This window comes from Manis pentadactyla, chromosome 6 (assembly GCF_030020395.1).
Source record: "Manis pentadactyla isolate mManPen7 chromosome 6, mManPen7.hap1, whole genome shotgun sequence".
Lineage (NCBI taxonomy): Eukaryota > Metazoa > Chordata > Mammalia > Pholidota > Manidae > Manis > Manis pentadactyla.
The window spans coordinates 47,820,822-47,842,598 of record NC_080024.1 but is presented as its reverse complement, the minus strand read 5'-3'; the positions used below and the strand labels follow the sequence as shown (position 1 = coordinate 47,842,598).

General features: G+C 37.9%; 1 protein-coding gene across 1 annotated transcript in view; it reads right to left on the bottom strand.

Moving 5' to 3' along the window:
• Positions 1-7,911: 7,911 nt before the first annotated feature.
• FTCDNL1 (formiminotransferase cyclodeaminase N-terminal like) overlaps positions 7,912-21,777 on the bottom strand; it is a 35,092-nt gene continuing 21,226 nt past the window's right edge. The window contains 2 exon segments of the mRNA XM_036900503.2: positions 7,912-12,059; positions 20,664-20,973. Of these exon segments, the coding sequence (XP_036756398.2) occupies positions 20,732-20,973 (242 nt within the window). The 3' untranslated portion in view covers positions 7,912-12,059; positions 20,664-20,731.

Here is a 21,777-nt window from a genome sequence, read left to right as displayed (position 1 = left end):
AGTGTTTAGGAAAAAGACCCTGTCTCTGTAATTTTCTTCACCAGATGCTTATTTAGTAAATGCTGAGAAGTGACTTTTGCTCTGTGGAAAACATGTAGCCCTCTTAATCTTCCCTTAAAGACAATCTTTACATTCTAGAAATGGTACTTTGGGAGATACCGTCTATGTCTTCCAGAGATTTATATTAGGAAAAAGATATAATAGAGCATGAGGAAGTGATTGTGATTTAAAAATTTTAAACAGGATTAAAAATCATTTTTTACTTTTTTGTTACTGTCATTTAAAAATTCCATGTAAGCTTGTTACGGTGACAATAACAACAATGAATATACCAAGTAATTCAGGAAAAGCAGAATTTTACCTGAATTATTAGAATGGTTGCTCTCCAGAATGCTACTTTCATGATAAACAATGAACTAAAAAATAACAAATAAATCAAAATATACTAATTCAATGGACTTACCCTGAATTGAAGTGTATTTGTCTAGTGAATAGAACTGTCATCCCTAGTTAAGACATGTGAACTGTATTTATAACACTCACAAACTGTATACTGCTTAAAATTGACTTTATTCAATTACAATTAAGAGACTATTGACTTTCTGGATATTGAGTGCACTTGGTTTTAACTTTATAAACAATCAACTCTAGCTCAGTCATTTATTCAAGTCAATGTCCAGATTTTAATGGGTAATTGAAGATTTCAGATCACATACTCATGAGCTGATTAACTGTGATGGACACAGTCCTTGCTGCAAAAGTCTGGATCAATGGCAAATGTACTCATATTACAAAATTCACAGTGGTTTCTTTTTTGTTAAGTACTATCCTTTAAAAAAAAATGCAATCAGCTTACATCAAAATTCCCTCTCTGGCTCAGAAAACAAGTAGAAGATATTTAATAGCCTCTTAAATGTCTAATTCACAAAGTAAATTGTATTAAATTGCAAGACTATGTTTTAAGGTCCCATTGACCAGCTCTGCATTGTTGAGATATGTTAGCAACAACACTCTTTCCTCTTTAGTTTCTCAAGGAACTGACACTAAATATTCCAGATAAAAAGTAAAAAACAAATGAATCCTACATTTTGTTTTATTAAATATTAGAATCATAACATTATAGCAATAGAGCATTATTGATATGGAGTATGTATGCTCGTAAGCTATAGCAATCATTTCTAATGAGAAATATAATATTGAATAGTTAGACAAGATATACTTTAAATTCCATTTTCAGTCTATGTTCATTAGCAATACTGGAGGCTAAATCTTATCTAAGTAGACATGAATTTCAGTTTGCAGGATGTATGACTCGATTTATATTACACGTGAAATTCCATGAGATAAAAGATATATTTACTCTAAGTAAGTAGAAAGGTACATATTCTACTGTCTGGGTAGGAATACCTGAAATTTCATGCTTTTGAGTGCTTTAATTCTTTTTTTATTTACAAAAGTCACACACCCAAAATGCTATTTTAAAATCAAAGAAATCTGTTCTGAATCTCATTTTACTATTTAATAGAGCAGCTGAAAAATGACTTAAAGAAGTGGCCATATGGTGTGAAAAATTCAGAATCAAGGAAAAATGAGATACTGTAAACACATAAAAAGCAATAAAAGGAGGCAATTCTGAGCTCAGTTAATGCAAAGCTGATGATGGAGATTGTCTTTTATTGATGACATTTGAGGACACTGGCTCACTGGTGTTTTCCAAAACATGAATTCTGCATTTTTAGTGTTCGAGAGATTTAACTAAGCCTCTTTCCCTCAGCCTGAGATTGTTTGTACAGAAAGACTCCATAGAATAAATCACCGAACCTTCCAGCACAGCTCAGTTAACTGAATGAAGCAGGCAGAGAAAGCCTCCAATCGGGTAGCCACAGAACAGAACCTGGATCATTTTTGCTTAAAGAGTTTACAAGTGGATCATGGGGCATTAAAAGACAGCCTGAATTTAAGAGTAGAGACAATAGGAAGAGGTGTGAGGCACTCAAACTAATACTTTGCCCTCTGCTGATGTTTCCATGGGAAGTTAGTCAGATGGAGTCATTTTTCTGTCTTTATGAAGAATCTTGGTGTCTCCATCCTGTTTCTCCAGGCTCACACCTAAGCAGTGACAACTTTCTGTTCCCTAGAAGTTTAATTTAAATTAAGAAGTTCCTTCAAATGTACTTCCTCAATGTAACTCAACTTCATACAACAAAACCTGAAGTCAATTGATAAATTATTAAGCCATTTTTGCCTAGGGTTGTCTAGTTCTGATCCGACACCAGGGCTCTGAAATCAGTTATTTGTACATTAACTTATTCAACAAAGATCTTCTGGTGCCAGGCATTGGAATTACCAAGGTGAATAAAACAGTTTCTGTTCTCAAAGAGCTCACAGTCTAGTGAGAACACCCTTGCAAACAAAATCTATAATAAAGGAGCTAAATACACCAGCCAGGGTACGTAGTTTTCAGAGGTGACTTCTGAATGGGGAAGTGCTGCAGGTCCTGAGTCACAGTTACCCACATCCCCAGGGCCATTTTAGATTTGACTTCTCAGGAAACATGTGGGTGTCTTAAAGTCATCTGAGACATTTTCCTTGCTTCTTTGAGGGTGAAGTGTGACCCTCCCATCCATCCTTCCTCTCCATGCCGTGTGATGGGGGCAGAGAGATCAGAAGCAGGTTGCTCTGAGGTTGACTTGTAGAGACATGAACTCAAGATTCTCTGCCCTATGGCTCTCTGAGACCCCTTGGTAACAAGACAACAATAAAGAAGAATGGTGCTAACAATTGTAGGGTTCGCTTCCACATTAACAACTGACTATTGCCCTCAACGATACATGATCCCACACTCAGATAAGTCAGTAGCTGGGAGGTGGGGAAAACCACAACCTCAAGGCTGAAAGCCCCAATTTTACCAGTGGCATTTTCTTACAAATAGATGACATCCTCATCAGTAGCAAGTGCTGAAAACACAAAGAATGACAGAACGATAGGAGGGGTGGCATGTGAGAAAGGAAAAAGATGTTTGCAAGAGCTGAGAGGAAATCCTGCCACATCACCTGACTCCTCTCCCCCACAAATCCCTAGGTCTCCTTTCAGCCCACTGCTCCCTCCTGCCTGGGGGAATTTGGCCTCATTCCAACAGCAGGGCCCTCATGTGCTACATTGAAAATAAAACAAAGGATACCATTCATCATATTTTTCAACAACTGGTTTCTTTTCTTAGTTTGGAAGAAAAACTTGGCAATCATAAAGCTAAGTTTTTTATTTTTATATATTTTCTTCTTAGTGTCAAAATAAACTGAAAAAGAAAAAAAAAAAAAGCCCAATGGTAAGAAAAGAAAAATACACAAAACCCTTCAGAGCTCAGTCGGCCACACACCACCATTCGACTGACACCAAAGCGTGGAATGCAACACTCTCAAGTTCTCCCAGCCCAAAGGGCCCGCTGCCTTCTGCTTCTGTAAGATGTGGCTACTTCGGGAAATTCAAACAGGCTCCCAGTGTTAACTATGCTGCATATTTACTTTAATCAAAGTGACAGTTCCCAGATGGTGTCATCCAGAAAACCTCATCTGAAATGAGGAGTATAAAAGAGCTCAGTTGTACATTCCAGGGAAAATTGGACACAGGTGTTCCCCCATTTTAAGATGACTCAGTTTACGTAAATACAAAACTATGAAACAGACACACTGATGGCGTGAACGGCTACCACCCCCACCCCCTGGAAATGGGCACCAGGCATCTGGATGAAGGTGTGAATGAATAAATGATAACATCTCCAACTGTACGACTCTAAAGCTCTCCGGTGTTATTCTGAGCCCACTGCTTTGCGGTCCCAGACCCCCCCACTGCCTGGGAGGGGGAAAGGTGAGAAAGAAAGTGCTTGGAACAAGAAGCTGCTCCCAGGTGCCCCTGAGAACAAGTGGACCTAAAGGAACTAACCCACCGACTATACATGCTGAGCCTCTATACTGTAAATAAAACAGCTTCTTCCATGGAGGATGAAGCATAATGGTGATATTCACTGTGACATGGGCTATGAAAGAAAGGAGAGGCATCATGGAGCATATCACTTAACCTGCTGCTCTTAAGACTTCCCGTAGCTAGAGAGCAATGAGTGAAATGCATGAAACCCAGAAAGAACAGACCTAAATGGAAACCTGGTCCTGCAACTCACCAGCTGTATGACCTCAAGGAAGTTACTTAACTTCCCTGAGCCTCAGTTTCTGCACCTGTAGAGTGGGGTAAATCGATCTCAGCTGGGTGTCAGGATCATTAAATAACATAATTTATGGGTCAAAAGCTCACGTATGTTTAGCACACAGGGGAATATCCAGGTTCTGTGAAGTCTGAAACTTATGCAACTTTGAGTAACATCTTTAAGAAAAATAATCACATGGTGACAGATGTTAACTGGACTTACTGTGATCATTTTGCAATATATAAAAATAGCAAGTCATTATGTTGTACACCTGAAACTAATGTCATGTTAGTTATACCTCAACTAAAAATCAATTAAAAAAAGTTAAAAAATAAGTTCATTGGTAAATTTAGAATGAGAAAATAAATCACAGCAAATTACACATTTTTAAAAGTGGAGAAATATTTTTATTATTGTAAATTCCTGAAAATAGCATGTCTTTTATTAATTATCTCCATACTTCTTTTTTACATGTTTTCTACATTTTTATGGCTGAATACTCTTTGATCAAATGACAATGATTTGTCATTTTATAAAAAGAGAATATAAAACTAATTCATTATTTTTTCTAGACAGTTGATAGAAATCTGTTTATAATTATTAATGTTTGGGAGGCAACTCCCCACACAAACTTGCTTTTTGATGTTGTACCAGACATTTATTCCCCCCCAAAAAACCCAGGAATTTTGATCAATTCTATTTCAGAGGATTATCATGAAAAAAGTAAGAATCTGGTGTATTTAATTATATATATTACATCGACACATATATTCCTTCAAGATAGGGGTTTTATTAAGAATCACATCCTTTGCTTATGATTTTATGCTACTAATGATTAGGAAGATTTCAACAGCTTCTGGCTCCATACCTCTTCCACCTTGTATTTCCTCTACCACTTACATGTTTCTGGTATTGGGCACCGGAGGACACATTCGTTTGGGACAATCCTCTGTCCCTGCCTTGTGTGTCACAACACTGGGTGAAACACCACAGGAGGTAAGGAGAGTATTCATGGAGGCCATTCCTGCCACAGGAAGAGTTGGCAATAACTTAATAACTGTACATGGAAAGAAAGGACTATGAACCACAGAAATCTATCTTCCTAAATCCCAATTATCCCCGACTCAACTTCCCCTTTAACTGGGTCCAAAAATATGCATTGCCACTCCCAGAACTAACTACATAATTTGTGGTGCCCAAAGCAAATGACAATGGGGGTCGTCTGTATTAAAAATTGTTCAGAATCTCAGTGGCAGGAGAGCACTGGCCCAAGCATAGGACCCTAGGCTGTTGCACAGGTGGCAAGCCCAGAGGCTGACCCTAGCCACTCCAACACCACCTGTCGCGAAGGGAAGTTTCATGTAGTATAAATGGGGAAAGACAACAGTTTCAACAAATTGTGGCTAAATATCCCACTTTTGCAAGTTTTACAAAATTATATAAACCTATGAGCTTATTAACAGGGTCTGTCCCAGGTCTGGCAAGGGCTCCATGCAATGAGGGCACCTGCAACTAAAGTTTCATTAGCATATCATGGGGAATCTGCCCCACTAAAATACAGTAGGTGCTCAATAAATACTCGAGAAGAAAGCCTTATCCTAAGAGACTTTTCAGTCTAGCCAGCAAGGTAATTAAGAGATCAATAAAGTCCTCCCACAACTCAGTGTTAAGCCCCCCAAAAATATAACTGCATAAAATGTGGGGATGTGAGTTGAAAGCTAAAGAAATAACCCAAGTGACTAGCCAGCCAGCCAGCCAGGAGCTGGGGTATTGGCTGCACGGTCCAAATCCACCCTGGTCCGAGCTGCAGTTTTGGCACCATCTGGTGGTGATGTTCGTCCCTGACTTAAACACTGGTGGGAGCCCTTCCTAGACCTGTGGGCAACTTGGGGCTTTCAGGACAGTGGAAGTGTTTCCAAGAAATCTCCCAATTAATTGGGGCAAGTTTTGGGGCTCAATTCATGGAGATTCGGCTGGGAGCAATGTGGGGATGTGAGGATTCATCCTGCACTTCTTCATTTCATGTAGGCTGTAGGGCTGTGCCTAGCAGCACAGAGGAAGTCCTGTCAAGGGGGCATGGACAGTCTGGGCAGGGAGCCATGAAACTAGACGCTGATGGATCTTTCAGGTGCAGGCAGGAATAAATGGTCAAGAACTTGGTATATGGTAACCGTGTAAAAGACAGATATGGAAGAAATTTTAAAGGAGAGAAGAGTACAGAAGAATTAGAGAGAGGTCTAAGGTCTGGAAGAAATTTTAGGATTCTGCAGCAGTCCATCCTCTAGAACAGCCATAGAGGGGAGACATCTAACTGTATGTGTAATTTCCGACAGGGTCTCAAGAAACTAGAGACCAGGCCTAGGAGGAAAGGCCTAGACTTCTGAAGATGTAGCCTGAAGGCACTGCTTAGGGTTAGAGCAGTGGTGGAAATCTACAGGATATGGGATATGGTGGGAGGAGCCTCCTGGTTGACCAGTGAGCTAAAACTTGGGGAATTTTATTACTTTACGGTCACCTACTACAGAGGATTGTTAGGAGAATCATATTAACAGTGCCTGACATTCAGCTGGAATTCAGTGAAAGGTGGCCACAATTAGTGATGTAAAAGGGTTCAGTGAAGACTTCTTTTCCTGTCTCTTGCTATTTTACCCTCCTTTTATCCTTGTGAAATATTGGAATCAGTATCATGAAGGAAGATGAACTACTAAACATAATTTTGGAGTGGATACAGAGTAATACTTATCAATCACGAAAATTTCTTTACACTTATTACAAACAATATAGTTTCATAACAATGGGTCATTGCTGGACCACATCAATAACAAGGCTTGCTTTATCAAAGCAGTTAACCTTCAGGATGATACAAGTACTTAAAAAGTTCGGAAACAGTGACTGGCTGCTTTTTTCCTGAGGAAAAAAAATGTTAGTAAATGGCACACAGAAGGTGTGGGAAAGGTGTCTGGTTGGGAGCCAACAACTGGCTCAGAAGCATCATCTACTTGGTAGGTGAAGATGGCTACATGTAAGTATTATAAGATTGAAAAGACTTTAATTTTTAAAATTTTACTAGTTTACATTTTACCTCGTGGGAAAAAACCACTTCATGAAAGACATTCATTGGAAAACATCCAATGGTTTACCATATTTCTCATCTTTACCCCAAGTCAACAACTCTCAGACTTCCTATTAGTTCTAAGAAGAGCAAGACTATCAAAGGGAACATAGCATTTGATAGTAAGAAACCAATGTTAAGAGAATAAATTGCTAATGAGAGCAAAAGGTGAGCAATCAACAGGCTGTTTTCATTAGGACCTATATTCAAACTAAATATTTTCTGCAGTATTTTCCCTTCCTTCAATTGGTCTGCTGATAAGTTTATTTCTGACAGGATCTAGGCAGGAAAACAGAAACCACATTAAGTATTTCAAAAGAGATAACAAAAAATTGATCAACAGCTGTCAGAGAACCGAAAGAGCAGAGAGGGCACAGTACCACGGTGGTGAAACTGCAGGGAGCACTACACCCTAAGGCTGAAGGAACAAAGGCAGGAGGTTCGGGTTCTCAGGGCCCAGGAGCTAGAGAGGCCTTGAGGAGCCAGGGCTCAGCTGCTGCTGGTGCTCCTAGACGCATGATGAGGCCAGGTCTGCAAGTGTCAGAAAAAAAGTTGGAGCCTGAAACCTTTCAGGGCAAGAGCCACTGCTGTTATGGGGCTGCTGGAAACAGGATGCAAACAGCAAAGAGTAAGGCCCTCTTCTCCTCCAGCCCTACAGCCTTCCCGTTTGGCACCCCAGATTGGCAGAGCCTAACAAGGAACCAGCTGGCAATGAAGAAATGTGGTTTGCTGAGTCCCAGTGGCATAAAGCATTGTATAGAAGGGTAGGTGTGGGGCTGGGAGACAATAGCTGGATGACATATATACAGCATATTTAGAAAGAGAAATTCATCCCATGTTTACGTCTCTGACTCAAAATCTTAATTTATGACCAACTAATTTGCCTCAAAATACTGCGAATAGGGACAAAAGAAATGGCAGAGTAAACCAACGTCAGGCTGAGTGCAACCAGAGCAACGCCTCCCCAGAGCATTTCCTTACACCTTAGAGAGGCATTCAGAGAGACTGATGTTAGTGTCCTAATTGTTCTTACCTATGAAAAATGGGCTCCTTCTAAGCCATGCGCAGGCTTGCTTAAAACAATAAGCTTTTCTAAGCCCAGAGCACAACACACTCTGGGAGCATGATCTGGATGCTTATCAAACAAGTGCCTAGGCTGTTCTCAGAAGTTTCTGGGCAAGTACAAACAACAGAGTCAAATAAATGCCTTTTAAAAGCAAGGCAGTGGAGCACGTACCCTGTCAGTGAGATCCGCATATCCCCACAGAGTAAACAGTAACATGAGAATATTTATACTAAACAAAACTGTATATCAAGCCTGCTTTGGCTCAGCCAGAGGGAATGATAAATTCCTTGCAGATCTCTCAGAGAGGGGGCCTTTGTGGACCACGGACGCCACTTCCAAGACAGTACAAACCAATTGCAGACTAAGGCTTTTCATTATGGTGAGGAATGAAAATGTTACTCTCCATTTTGTTTTACTTTGCAGTTACATTTTCCTTAGCCTGCCCTTCCCCCTTATGCTGAAGTAGTTTTAATTTATTGTTGCGTCAAACTCAAATACAGGTTGGATACAGATGAAAACCCCCCCATAATAACAAAAGTCCCTGTCACCCCCATTGCCTAGCATTTTGCTTTCCTTGTCTCTCTTCAAAGAAACTAAAAGTTGAAGTTTAAAGTGGAATAGAGCAACACACTAGAGTTGATAAAACACAAACTCTGTCCACATTGATTCTGTCCTACCCACAACTGGCACAAGTCATGGGCAAAGTCATCTGGCAGGAGGTGGAGGTTAAATGAGCTATGAAGCCACATTCCGTACAATGTCCACTTTGTGGTTCTGTGGAAAAAAAACACTGCAGGAACATTTGCACAAACTGTCGGTTTGTTTTTAAGAGACCAATAGGAGAAAAGGTTAATATGAGTCAGGCTATTTGTTAGTTCATTTTGTCAGATTTTCTCAACCCAATTTGATAATCCTTAATTGCTGTAGGTCCATCCCAGCTACTTCTGCCAGCTTATGCATAGAAAGAGCTGATGATACGGTGTCCGTCCATGGGATAGACCGTCAGCAACTTACAGCTGTTTCAGATTTTCTAAAAAGCCACGGTGGATGGAGCAAGGGAGAGCAAGACAGTACAAGGAAAAGGGGAATTAAGAATATGAGTGAGGTAAGAAGTGTATTGTGGTTTTGAAAATAATTTACAGCAAAAATAGTAAATTATTGTTTTTAAATAGACAGCTGAATCAAAGGCCAAATTTAATCAACTCTATCTTAAACCATCAACTGAACCTCGTAGACAGTGCCAGAGGCCATCATAATAGATTAAAAAGGGAAAAACAGGCCTTCCATGTTTATATACTTTATAATGAATAGTAGAAATTTGCCAACATTTTATTTAGAAAGCATGGGATTAGTGAAATTATCTTATTCTTATGGTTAGTTTTTTTTCCTAAATTTTGTGAAATATATACTTTTTAATAACTGTGGTAAATATACATAAAATTTACCATATTAACTATTTTTAAGTGTACAGTTCAGTGGCATTAATTGTTGCACATTTTGTGCAACCATCACCCTCATCGACCTCCAGAATTTTTTTGATCTTCCAAAACTGAAACTCTGCACCCATTAAATAGATATTTCATTTTAAATAGGTCTTGATCAAAGCCCGCAGTCTGGCAAGCGATGATAGGAGCCTGGAGAGGTTAATGCAGGTAACCGGCAAGTGAATCAGTCTTCCTACGACACCAAATGACCCACTGGCATCACAGGCTTTGATCCTCTTTCCTCCATTTAATAATGATGCCCAAAAGTGGAACAAAGCTTTAGAACAGATCTAGAAAAAGTATTCATAATATATTTCATTTGTACATTATGGTTTACCAAGTACTTCCATTTAATCCCTTGGTGTGCTAGGTCAGGATAGGATCTATTTTCCTCATTTAATAGCTAACGGAACTATGGCAACATGGATGGAAAGAGCAAGGACCAGGGCTCAAGTCCTCCAGCCCAGCGTCCCGGCTCACTGTGCGAGGCCACGCAGCCTCTGCCAAAGCAAGAGGAGAACGAGCCACTGCTGCTTCTCGGCGGCGCTCACACTGAGGCACTGGCCCACTGGGTCTAACTGGACAGCGTTTTCTCTCTTCACTATGGCAACTAAACTTCCTACCTAAAAACCACATCTACTCCATCACTTCTCTATCTTTGCTGTAGATATATATTGACATCAAAAAGAAATACCCACAAGATCACAATTCTGGAACAAAATTAATACAATCAGATTCAAGAGTCAAATGTAAGTAAAAGAATATCAGGAGAGATCACTGGATCCTATGAAAAGACTGAGTTCAGCCTCTTTTTTATTTTTCATTCCTTAAAATAAATTTCATATTATGTGCTCTTATTAGACAAGACCTAATCTTTCTTGCTCAACAAAACCTATGAAAAATTCATTTTTGTGCTTTATGAACAGAAAGCACCTTGTACTAAAGCAATATAAATACTAATGATTTACATAAAATTACCCCAATCAACAAGTGGCTTCTTTTAATTGACAAAGAGGCTGCATATTTTGATTTCTTTCAAACAAAGTTCTTCCTCTGATACCCTTCTCTTTGCTCAAAAGCAATACATTCCCTAAACCTTCAGACTTTCTGTTTAAATACCCCAAAGGATAAACAATTCCTTGAAGTCATGCCCAACATCACCATTCCATCTCCCTATATAAACATTAAAAAGTTAGACAAATCTGGCTTTTGGAGTTATCTCTGGAATGAACAATAGATCATCTTAAAAGTGGGAAGGCAAGAAAAGAACAATCATGCTTTGAAAGAGTAATTTTATTTTATGATTCTCCCTGCTTTTTAGTTACTTAGTACTTGATCTTTTAAAGTGCACGTTTAGAAATAAATGATTACTTGAGAAACGAGGGTTGATTACAGGACTTGGGAATAAAGAGTTCAGGAAAACAAAATAAACCAAGTCCACTTCTAGTTTTGTTCACAATAATCAGAAATGGTTCACATCCACGGCCGTTTTATCCAGCTGATTTAAGAAGGCTTCTAATACATGCAAGTGCAAAAACTTTTACACAGTAGGTTCTCATGAAGTTCTAGTGACTACTAGAACTATAGGGCAATGACGGACATTCTATAAACATTTGTATTTGTTGAACTTAGCATGTTTCTAGTTTTCCAATACACGGCTGCAAGTAAGCTCTTTGTATCTTCCCCTCATCTTCATTGGCCAAAAGAACACTTTGTAATGATGGATAGTTGTCCTTAAAATTTCAGTGAAGCCTTAGATCGGATCACATGAAGACACCTCCCCGTATCTTCCAGAATTCCCCAATATTTTCCTTGATAGCATATTCAGCACAGTTCTTGCATTCTTGGGGTATAAATCCAATTAATGCTCTCCCTGTAGTACCAACTCCCTGATCACCTGCCAACTTTTTAACTTGAGTTTCTATGTAATGAGGAGATACATAAGAAAAGTGGTCCCCAAGGACACTGTGAGCCATGTATTGAGAGTCTTCAGAGGTTTCTGTAGATTCTTGGTCTTCAAAACTCTCTACATTGCAAGCTATTTCAACTTTCCCTTCATGGGGAAAAGCCATTGCTTGGACACCCTTCAATCATTCACATTTGAGCCCCAAATGGCACTTGTGATCTCTCTTCCCAAAGCCAAGTCTTGAGAGTCTATAGTAACGTTGCAGTTCATCACAGATGGGCTGGCTCTGATGCCTAAATCATTAGAAAAGAATGTTAATTAAGTAAAGCAAAAGCCTAGTGCTGAAGATTTTATTCTTTAGCCAATTTTAATCCAAGGAGAGTTTCCTTTAATTGCTTTTATTTAAAAATAATACATACATTCCTAATTGTCAACTCTGGAATTTTCTCTCAAGGTTTTATATCTACAACAGAGCTATGTGAGCTACCAAAAGATATTTTTATCCACTCTAAAAGCTTTTTCTAGAATAGTTAACATGAGTCCAGACTTTCCAAAATATAAACAGAAAAAGGAAAGCACACTTGAGAATTAAATATCAACAGCAGCAAAAAGCACTGACCTTTGACTCATTTCTAAGACCATCTCCGCAGGGTTAGTGCCCTCAGTGCCAAACCTAAGTGCCAGGGAGATAGGAGTAAATCACACTCTGTACTCATTCCTTCCTCCCCAACACACACTGGAAATCACTTGAGTTAGATCAACATCCAATTCAAATGACCTCAGCAACAGTCTTTATCAGCATAGGAGGTCACTAAAAAATGACAAACAGCCTTGGACCTGGGAAGGGCATGACACCTGTGTCTCACAGCGATGTGGGTTTGGTGGGGTTTGGAGCACTGTGTACATCTTCTCTGGTATAATCTGTTGGAGGCACCCCTTCATTCCATCACCAGCATTCCAAGGGACTGGGACTGCCATCGGCATCTAGAGCACCGTTACTCTAGAACCCAGGGGCAAATGTCCTGCTTTTCCCTGCCTCAAGCATGGTGCAGCTCAGGTTACATAAATAGGCTTGTTCTAATTAGTTTACATTATAAGATGGACGACTTGGTTAAATTAGCATTGTAGCTTAGATTTGCAATTTCTTTATTTTTGGGGAACCTTAGATTTCCAAAACAAAAGTTGACTAGGCATTGATAGGGGACAAAAGGCTGACTTCATATTCAGCATATGACAATTCTTTAGCTATTATTTCAACATTATTTTAGTGTCATTACTTTTTTTGCTACTTTCAAACTTATTACTCATAATGTCAGTATCTCTCAAAACATCAGAGATACCCTGCTGAGTTCCCTTTCCCCAAGATAGCCGTGGTTTGGGGGTTTTGCTGCCTAGCCTGGGTACTCTCACACTAATAGACGCTTTACAGGAAATCAGCACATGGAAACCATGTTTCATCTTTTCCCGCACATGTAATTATGAAACATTTCAACTTCCAAGGCTGGGTCTCTTCCTACTGGGAATGCTGCAGGAATGAATCAGATTACAGTATTTTTGTCCATAATGATGATTTCATAAAAGTTAAATTTCCTAACAGTCAATACATCTCTCTCTCATAATCTCACACACCAATCTCAATCACTTATCCTAAACATCTCTGAGAATTATACCAGTTTTAACATTTCACATAGTACAAATGGAAATTTTTTTGTCAGTGCTAATGGCATTTATTAAAAGAAGACATTCAGGCATGTTTTTACTCTCCCCTGCCCCTCAACAGGTAATGTGACAAATTAGTCCCATTTTCTCAAAGCTGATGTATATATACCCTATTCTGATGCAAGTGGCCTCATCTTTATCATTGTTCCAACAAGCTGATTACACTCAGATTTTGCTGAAAAGTGTATATACACACACACATACCTATATACATACACAAACACACACACAACTGGGTTATAGTTAGTACAACTTTTCAAAATACATATTGGGCTTACTGTGTGGCTATTCCAGAACTTCGGTATGCGCAATCAACATTCAGATATTCACATGTAATTCATCGACTTGAGGGAGTAAGTCCTTTCAATGGAAGCTCCTCCACGGAGACAGAGGGCTCTTCCTCCACCACTACGGTGGCATTGCCCTCCCATCCCTAGAGCCACGGGACTTTTCCTGAATCCCCCACTCTGCAAATTCCAAGGCACCTTTTATCCTGTTCCTAATAATTGTCCCATTTTTAATAGAATTTCCAATGGTGATCATTCTTGCTAATAAATGAATTCATTTCCTAAGTAAAGTATTAAAGATAGAAAAAAGTTTAGATGTAAAGTACAGGAGTTCCATAAGGAATACACCTGTCCTACTACTTACTGAAATAAATTACTTTATTAAAATAAATTAATTCAAGCAAAATACTATTTTAAAAATTCCTTCAAAGATAATTATTTCTTAGGAAACTAAAAAAAAGCATCAGAAGGAACTTTTATATTCTCTTTTAAATAAGAGGTAACCACTTAACACAGAATGTTCATTTTGTGTATATGCCCTTGTTATGTGTATTTTAAATTCTTGTATTTACTTTAGTTACGAATAATTCATTTTGTTTTATCATCATATCTCATTCAAGCAATGAATAAACAAAGACACTCAATAAATCTGACAATTTCTGACTTCAGCAGGTGAGTTGTGTCCTCCCTTTAGGGTTATGAGGCCACAACCCAGCTCTGCCATGAGAAGGGAGGGAGGGAGGGAGAGAGGAAGGGAAGGAGGGAGCAAAAAAACTGCTTTCTGCCCAACCTCATGCTTTTCCAATTTCCTCCATTTAATCCTTCCCAAATCCAGCACCAATATGGTGATCCAATTCTATCAAATTCTGTTTAAATCCAGCAGTCTCATTGACTTTATTCAAATGTTGAATTTTATTTTTCCTGTTATTTTAAACTTAGTAAGAATTTTTAAATAAGGGAGATAATTAATCCCAGAAAAATCATATTTCTAGTTAAATGTCATATAATTAAAGTAATTCCATTTTTTGGTCTAAAATTAGAAACCTGATGTGAAAGTTTGCTTCTCAGTTTGCGGTTTTGCTCGCTCCTGCCTTCCGCAGATTGGCACTCGGCTGCTCTGGCGGCAGCATGAATCTCCTCACTGCAAAGCTGAAATTCCAATTTTATTCCAATGCAACTGTCAAAACGCCCTGAAGCAAGCTAAAAACAAGGAAAAAAATCTTTGATATGATTTCACTTCCCATGTGTTCTTTAATGAAAAATTTTTCATTCTAAATATTGGTATTTACTCCTAGTTAAATACTTTTTTTTTATCAAAAAGAAAAAGAAACTGAGATTGAGTTGCTATTATTTCACAGGAAAATGTAACAGGCCTGATGTTTTCCTGACAATTCTGTTATTTTCTTGTGTGGAAACACTTTATTTATCATATACTGTACGGCTGGTGATTCAGATATTGTAGAGACCTTATGGTGAACTGATATAGATGTAAACTCTTTATGCCAGATTGTTTAAGCAGAAAAAAACTCAAATGCACTTAATTAACATCTGATGTGTAGCTTTAGCAAACACAAATGCAATATTTGTGTTTGAGCACTGGCAGTAATGACTGTGAACTATGCTATTAATGTCTGGTTTAAAGATGCTTGTGGTAGGACCACGTCTGGAATAACAAATAAAAAGCTGCATTCAGACAAAACAATAGTGAAGAGCCCATTAGAAAAATGAAAAAGCAGCACTCAAGAAACACATGCATCTTTTTTCCCCTTTAAATCAAAATTATTCTAAAATATAGTTCCAGGCACCATCATCTTCAATCAATTAAAGGTGAAAAGATTCTATACATTTTCCTCTACAGAAGGAGTTTCATTTTAGGGGGTCAGAACTTGCTCAGTGATGTCATTAGAAGTTCTGTTTACTACATTAAGCTCCTCTTCAGTGGCTCGTATTATATGTACAAGGAGAGAACTGAGGTGGTGTTTTGGGATATTTGGCATTTTTATATCTGAAGAGAGAGCTTCAAATTTGTGGATTACATTACAGTTTGAACAAATAAGAGATTCTCATGGACCAATATGCAATTGCCTCATGAAACATGTTTTTACTGAAAGCCTGCTGAGTGCCAGGAACCATGCAGGTTGCTGGGTATGAAAACATGAAAAATGTTAAAATAAAATAAAATCTAGCCTAAATGTGGTCTTTGTTTCAGAGTAACAAAGCAAGGCAACCAACTCAGAACTCAGATTCAAAAATACAGTTATTACACCAAAAGCAATTACTCATCATTACCTATTGGTACTTTAAATTTTTTAGAACATATATGATAGAGAAACAACAGCTGAAACAGGACATTTGATGACTAAAGCAGTAAAACTCAAAACGCAATTGCTAAGTCCGATGCTCCTGTGGCAGGAAAAATGCAGGTCTCTTATGCATGTGGCCAAATCCACAGAAAAGAAAGTTAAGTGAGAATCATGGGGCACAGGGCTGGGAATGGCTCCCCATGGGTCTGAGTTCAAGTTCTGCCTCTTCAGGATACTACCTCTTTCTGCAAAATGGCTATGATGTTTCCCCACTGCTGAACAATTGTGAGCCTCAATTTCTCAACTTCGAATCTTTCAGTGTAACAATAATTCAGAGGAGAAATTACAGAGGTAGGTGCACATTGGAAGTGGCTCAGGTGAGGGGAGCCTCAGGTGACGGGCCTGCTCCCAGGCTTTCCACAGCAGAACAGTGCCCTTCATCAGTTCATGCAGAGGCAGCACCTAAACCCCTCATGTTTCACTTACATGTTACATACTTAATTACACATTGAGATTTTCATCTTCTGTCACCCTAATTAGATTTACAAGCATAGAAAATTTGTAAGATTTACAAACAGAAAATTATGAAAATGGGTTCCTTAAAACAAGATCCATTCTAAAACTGAAATTTATTTTTCCACGGCTACGTAAAATTTTTGGTGTAGAGTAAATTGGGCTATTCAAAGTCAAGGAGAGTGCTTGATGCTTTACTTCTTATTTAGAGAGAGAGAAGTAAGCAGGGGCAGCTTTCATTTACCCATTTAAATAACTAAACGGAAGTCCCTGATTCTAAGATGTACCAATTACCTCCATCTATGATTCTTAAGGCATCATGTGAAACTATAGTTCAAATAATTGTCCCTGTATTTTTAAACAATGATGAATATATGCAGGCCATTCATACAACATATAAGCCAGCAGTGTTTAAATTAACCCATAAATGTTTAGGGTTTTAAAATATATATGTATAAAGTATTTATTTATAGATCTAAAAGTATCAACTATTAGTGCTTTGCCCTTACTTATGTTCCCCATGAGCTGGCCAACTACAAACTTTTAAAAGGAATTTGGTTTAAACGATTTTGTGTGTTTGGCACTGACTAAGGGTGTTAATCATTTCTGAGCTCACTTTTTTCCCTCTTCTGTTTATAATATTCTTAGTGAACTTCAAAACAGAAACCTGTTCCCTTATAGATTCTGCTTCCTCTGTAGATAAATTTGTCACTGGAAAGTTAACTGTAAGTGTTCAGTTGATAGCACCCATCATTTCTATTTAATTTTTTAAGGAAAAGAAATAAACATAGCAACAATGTGTTGAGGCTTTTCTATTTTGATGGGAGGAGTGGAAAAATATGTTGAGAAATATTGATATAACTAAAAAATATTTGGAAAATACATAAAGCTGCTAATTCTAAAAATGAGGGAAATTGCCATCATTGGAAACTAAATTCATTTAAATATTATATGAGTAACATTTGCACCCTAATGATAAAGGTGCTATAAATTTTGCTTCAATAAATGAAAGAATTGTACTCCTTCCTACATAAATATTTTTAAAGGGATAATTTGCACAAGTAAGGTAACCTAAGATTTCAGTTGATCATGACTTACCTTGAATTATAATCTGGTTTGTGAAATATTTGAAATGAATTGTTTATCCACATCTCTTATTTACTGTTCCTCCTTGAAACATTTTATTTTTCTGCCATTAACATCTACTTTGAGCCTATTAAATGAGGGGTCTCTTGATGAAGTTGTCTGCCTAATCTTGGCAACTCTTGTAATTTTCATGTTTTTTGCACATCTAAAGTTTTTACCACTTGTCAGGAGATATTAGACAAAAAGACATATGGGGAAAAGTTGTGTTACTTTTCCCTTTTTATTTGAATCTTCCATTGAATCCAATCTGAATGAATGCATTGGAACCCAATATCTATAAAACTAACCACTGAAAAACCTTAATTATTATCCTTCATGAAATATGATGGAAAATAATCACAAAATCAATTAACAGAAATTGGAAAAGTTGGAAGCTTAGGAATTTAAAAAAGTTTTTCTCATAAATATACAGGAGTAATAAAATAGATGCATATATATTGTACAACATTGTGAAGTCATACTTTTTATATCATATTATATCCTTTGGCTTTTGACATTGGCTATTCCCCCTGCCTGAGACTATTCTCCACATTTCCGCATGGCTACAGCTTCACCTACTGAGTCTCTGCCCCTAATGTTGTCTTCACAGTGAGGCCTCCTTTGGATTACCCTATTTAAAATCCTAATTCACCCCCATCTCCAAACTCATCATGCCCCTTGTTGTTTGTTTCTTGTTTTGTTTTTTTGCCTATAGCACTTAACATTTTCTGACATACCAAATAATTCATCACTTATTAAGCTTGTTATTTACTGTGTGTCTCCTCACCCCACTCCCCAACGGAATATAAATTTTTTGAGGGCATATAAATTCTGTTTTGCTTACTGATGATAGTGCCTGGCACATACCAGGTACTTAATAAATATTTGTTGCATTCATTAATTAAATACAAATTCTCTCTACGATGTGTTGCATTTTCCATGTCTCTAAAAATTCTTCCAAAACTTGATACTTGCACATCTTCACTTACATATGCCATTGTTTAAAAATTATTCTCAAATACTGAACATTTACATTGTTTCCAGCATTTACTTTATACATAATACTTTGATAAGCATACTTGTACATAAATGCATGCACCTTTCTTTTTTTCCTCAGGATTTATTGTTGGAATTTGAATTCCTGAAAGGCATTTTTAGAGCTTTTGATACATATTACTGATTCACTTCCAAAAAATTTATACCAATTGATACTACCATTAGCAACACAAATTTCTCTAATTATACCTTTATCAGTATCAAATATTAGCCTTTAAATATCATCTTTAAACATTTTTATATCAAAATTGGCATTTTAAAGTCTTAACTTAGGATTTTTCAGATGTTGATGAAATTCTCCATGTAAATCACAGATCTCCATGTGGAGTAAAGACAGGAAATTAGAAATACCAATAGGTTATACACAAACAGTGTAAAATAGGTGGAATTATCCCAACCACGGGTACTCATCAGATGAGATTGGGAAGCAGTACTCAGTTTGGTTTAAACAGTTACAAATGAATTTGTTCTTAGAAGACTAAATATAATTAGTGATAATATGAATATTTGGTCTTAAATGAGATATGCTTTTAGTATCAGTTTAAAGCTATTCCCAAATACCCATTCATTCTCACAGCACTGCAAAAACGAGAATTAAGTTTTTTAAGGGTTTGCCTAACCTATACTAAAGCCAGTTCTTTTGTGCTCTAACACTCTCCCTGTTCCTAATCCTGCCCACTGTCTGGAATCGCAATCACTTGGCACTGTCCTGACTGGGTCTATGGTATGGTGCCTTCAGGGAGGCTCAGATCAGAAGCCAGGAGAGATTTCTGAAAATTTAGTCACAAAAATTACGCTTGTACATTTGTGAGACAAATGATGGGAAAAGGTGAGATTCAGCTGGCAAGGAACAATCAGTTTCTTCCTTTTGTCTATAACTAAATACTGACACATTTATAGTTACTTTTACAAATCTCTCTAAGGGGAAGAAAAAAATGGTCCTTTAGTATTGTTCTTGGAACTTTTAATAGACACTAGTTTAACTTGTCTTATGAGGGAGATACAATTATTATGTCCATTTTACAGATATGTAAATTGAGGCTTAATGAATTAAGGAGCTCTTTGGGGTCACACAGCCAATACACAGCAAGGCCAGGATTTGAACTAGTCTCAAAGCCTGTTCTTTATTCATTGCACTACATGACTATAGATATCATTTGCATGATAACAGAATCCTGCACCAAAGGCCTATGTGTAACTGCAGAAAGCTGTGCCATGAGGAAATATGTTTCTTATGCCTGCCCACCTTTTGTTCCTTGAGTATACAGTATTTTAGTAACTGCTCAGTGTTAACAGACTACTAAAATGTTACCTAATATGGTTTAATTTGTGACTCCCTCGGAAGCTCTTAGAGAATGAAAGAATTAAGACTCAAATAAGTGGCCTTAGGATGGTGACCTGCAGGGACCGGGGTTGGGTTTTGGAGAAGGACATTACAGTCTTTTCCTAGGGTATGACCTAAGCATAGGGAAGGGCTGGGGTAGCAGAGACAGGCAAGAGCTGGTGAGATCCAGGCGAAGGGGAGAATACCACCCCCGGTGTTCGTTCTGTGTTCTCAAAGCCTGCTGTCTAGAAAAGCTTTTCCCCAGGGTGCCTCTAGAACTGATTTCCAGCTGAGTATCAACTTGGCCACACTGGATGCTCAAGTATTGAAAAACTTTCCTATGAACTAACAGTAACACCTACACAGGTCCCTACCCCCTGTGTCCTCGTGCCTGGCACAGGAGCAGCGCCTCCAGGGTCCTGCCCAAGCGCCAGGGCTGCACATTCTCATGGCCAGTGGCCATGCTGCATGGCTCACCATCTGTCTTGAATATCATACTTGGGCGCTTCTAGCTTCTCTGGTCAGCTATGAGGGCATGGATGAGAGTGTAAGCCAAGAGGACACGCTCACCTGATTCCAAAAGGAGCCGCAGCTGCAACCCCCCTGCATTATGTGGGAGGCACTGAATGAATGGGACCTCAGGATTCTATTATCAAATTTAAAAACAAAAGCAGAGTGTAATTATACCAAGAACCTGTTAAACCACATCTCCGGGCAGGTGCAGCTCCCAGGTCAGGTTTAAGGGTGCTGAAATCCCTCCTTATAAACCAACCCAGATGCTTCCTTCTCTGGACAAGAGAGCGCTTCTCAGGCAGGTCAGCCTCACCAAAGAGAAATACACTACAGCTAGGAAGACGCAGGACCAGATTCTCAGCAAGGCCTATGGTCAACAGGAAATTTTAAGAAAATTAAATTAAAATCAGGCCCAATTAAAAAAAATAAAGCATATAATTTGTATTGTGGTAAAATGGATTTAACATAAAATTTACCATTTTAATGATCTTAAGTATACAGTTCAGTGGCATTAAGTACTTTCCCATCATTGTGTAACCATCATCACTAAAGCATAGAATTTATACAAATTTTAAAAATCAAAGTTTGAGTAAAATTAATTTCCCCTTTAAGCAAGCCTCATAATAAAAGTTGTCCTTGTACAAGTAGGCTAGAATCTTTAACCCATTACCAATACAATTTCATAAGGAAAATTCATCACTGAGATTAATGAAACTGGTGCCTTCAATTTTTGAACAATTTTATAACAGCCCCAAATTGTGTATACTGTTAAGAGAAATAAAAAGCTGAGAGTGCAAGGGCCAGACCTGCACTGTTCAATATGGTAACCCCTAGTTACATATGCTGTTAAGTTTTAATTTTAATCAATTAAGTAACTTGGAAAGGAAGAAGTAGAACTGTCACTATTTGTGGATGAATTGATGTTATATATAGAATACCCTAAAGACTCCATGAAAAAAAAACTGTTAGAATGAATTCAGTAATGCTGCAGGATACAAAATCAAAACCCAAAAGTCTATCCCTGCACCCAGAATCAAGTATAAATGCCAGACACTGCAATTGAGAAGCCAATTAAAAAAAAAACCCAAAACCCAAAAGTCTGTGGCATTTCTGTACACTAATAATGAACTATCAGAAAGAAAAATAAAGAAAACAATCCCATTTACTATTA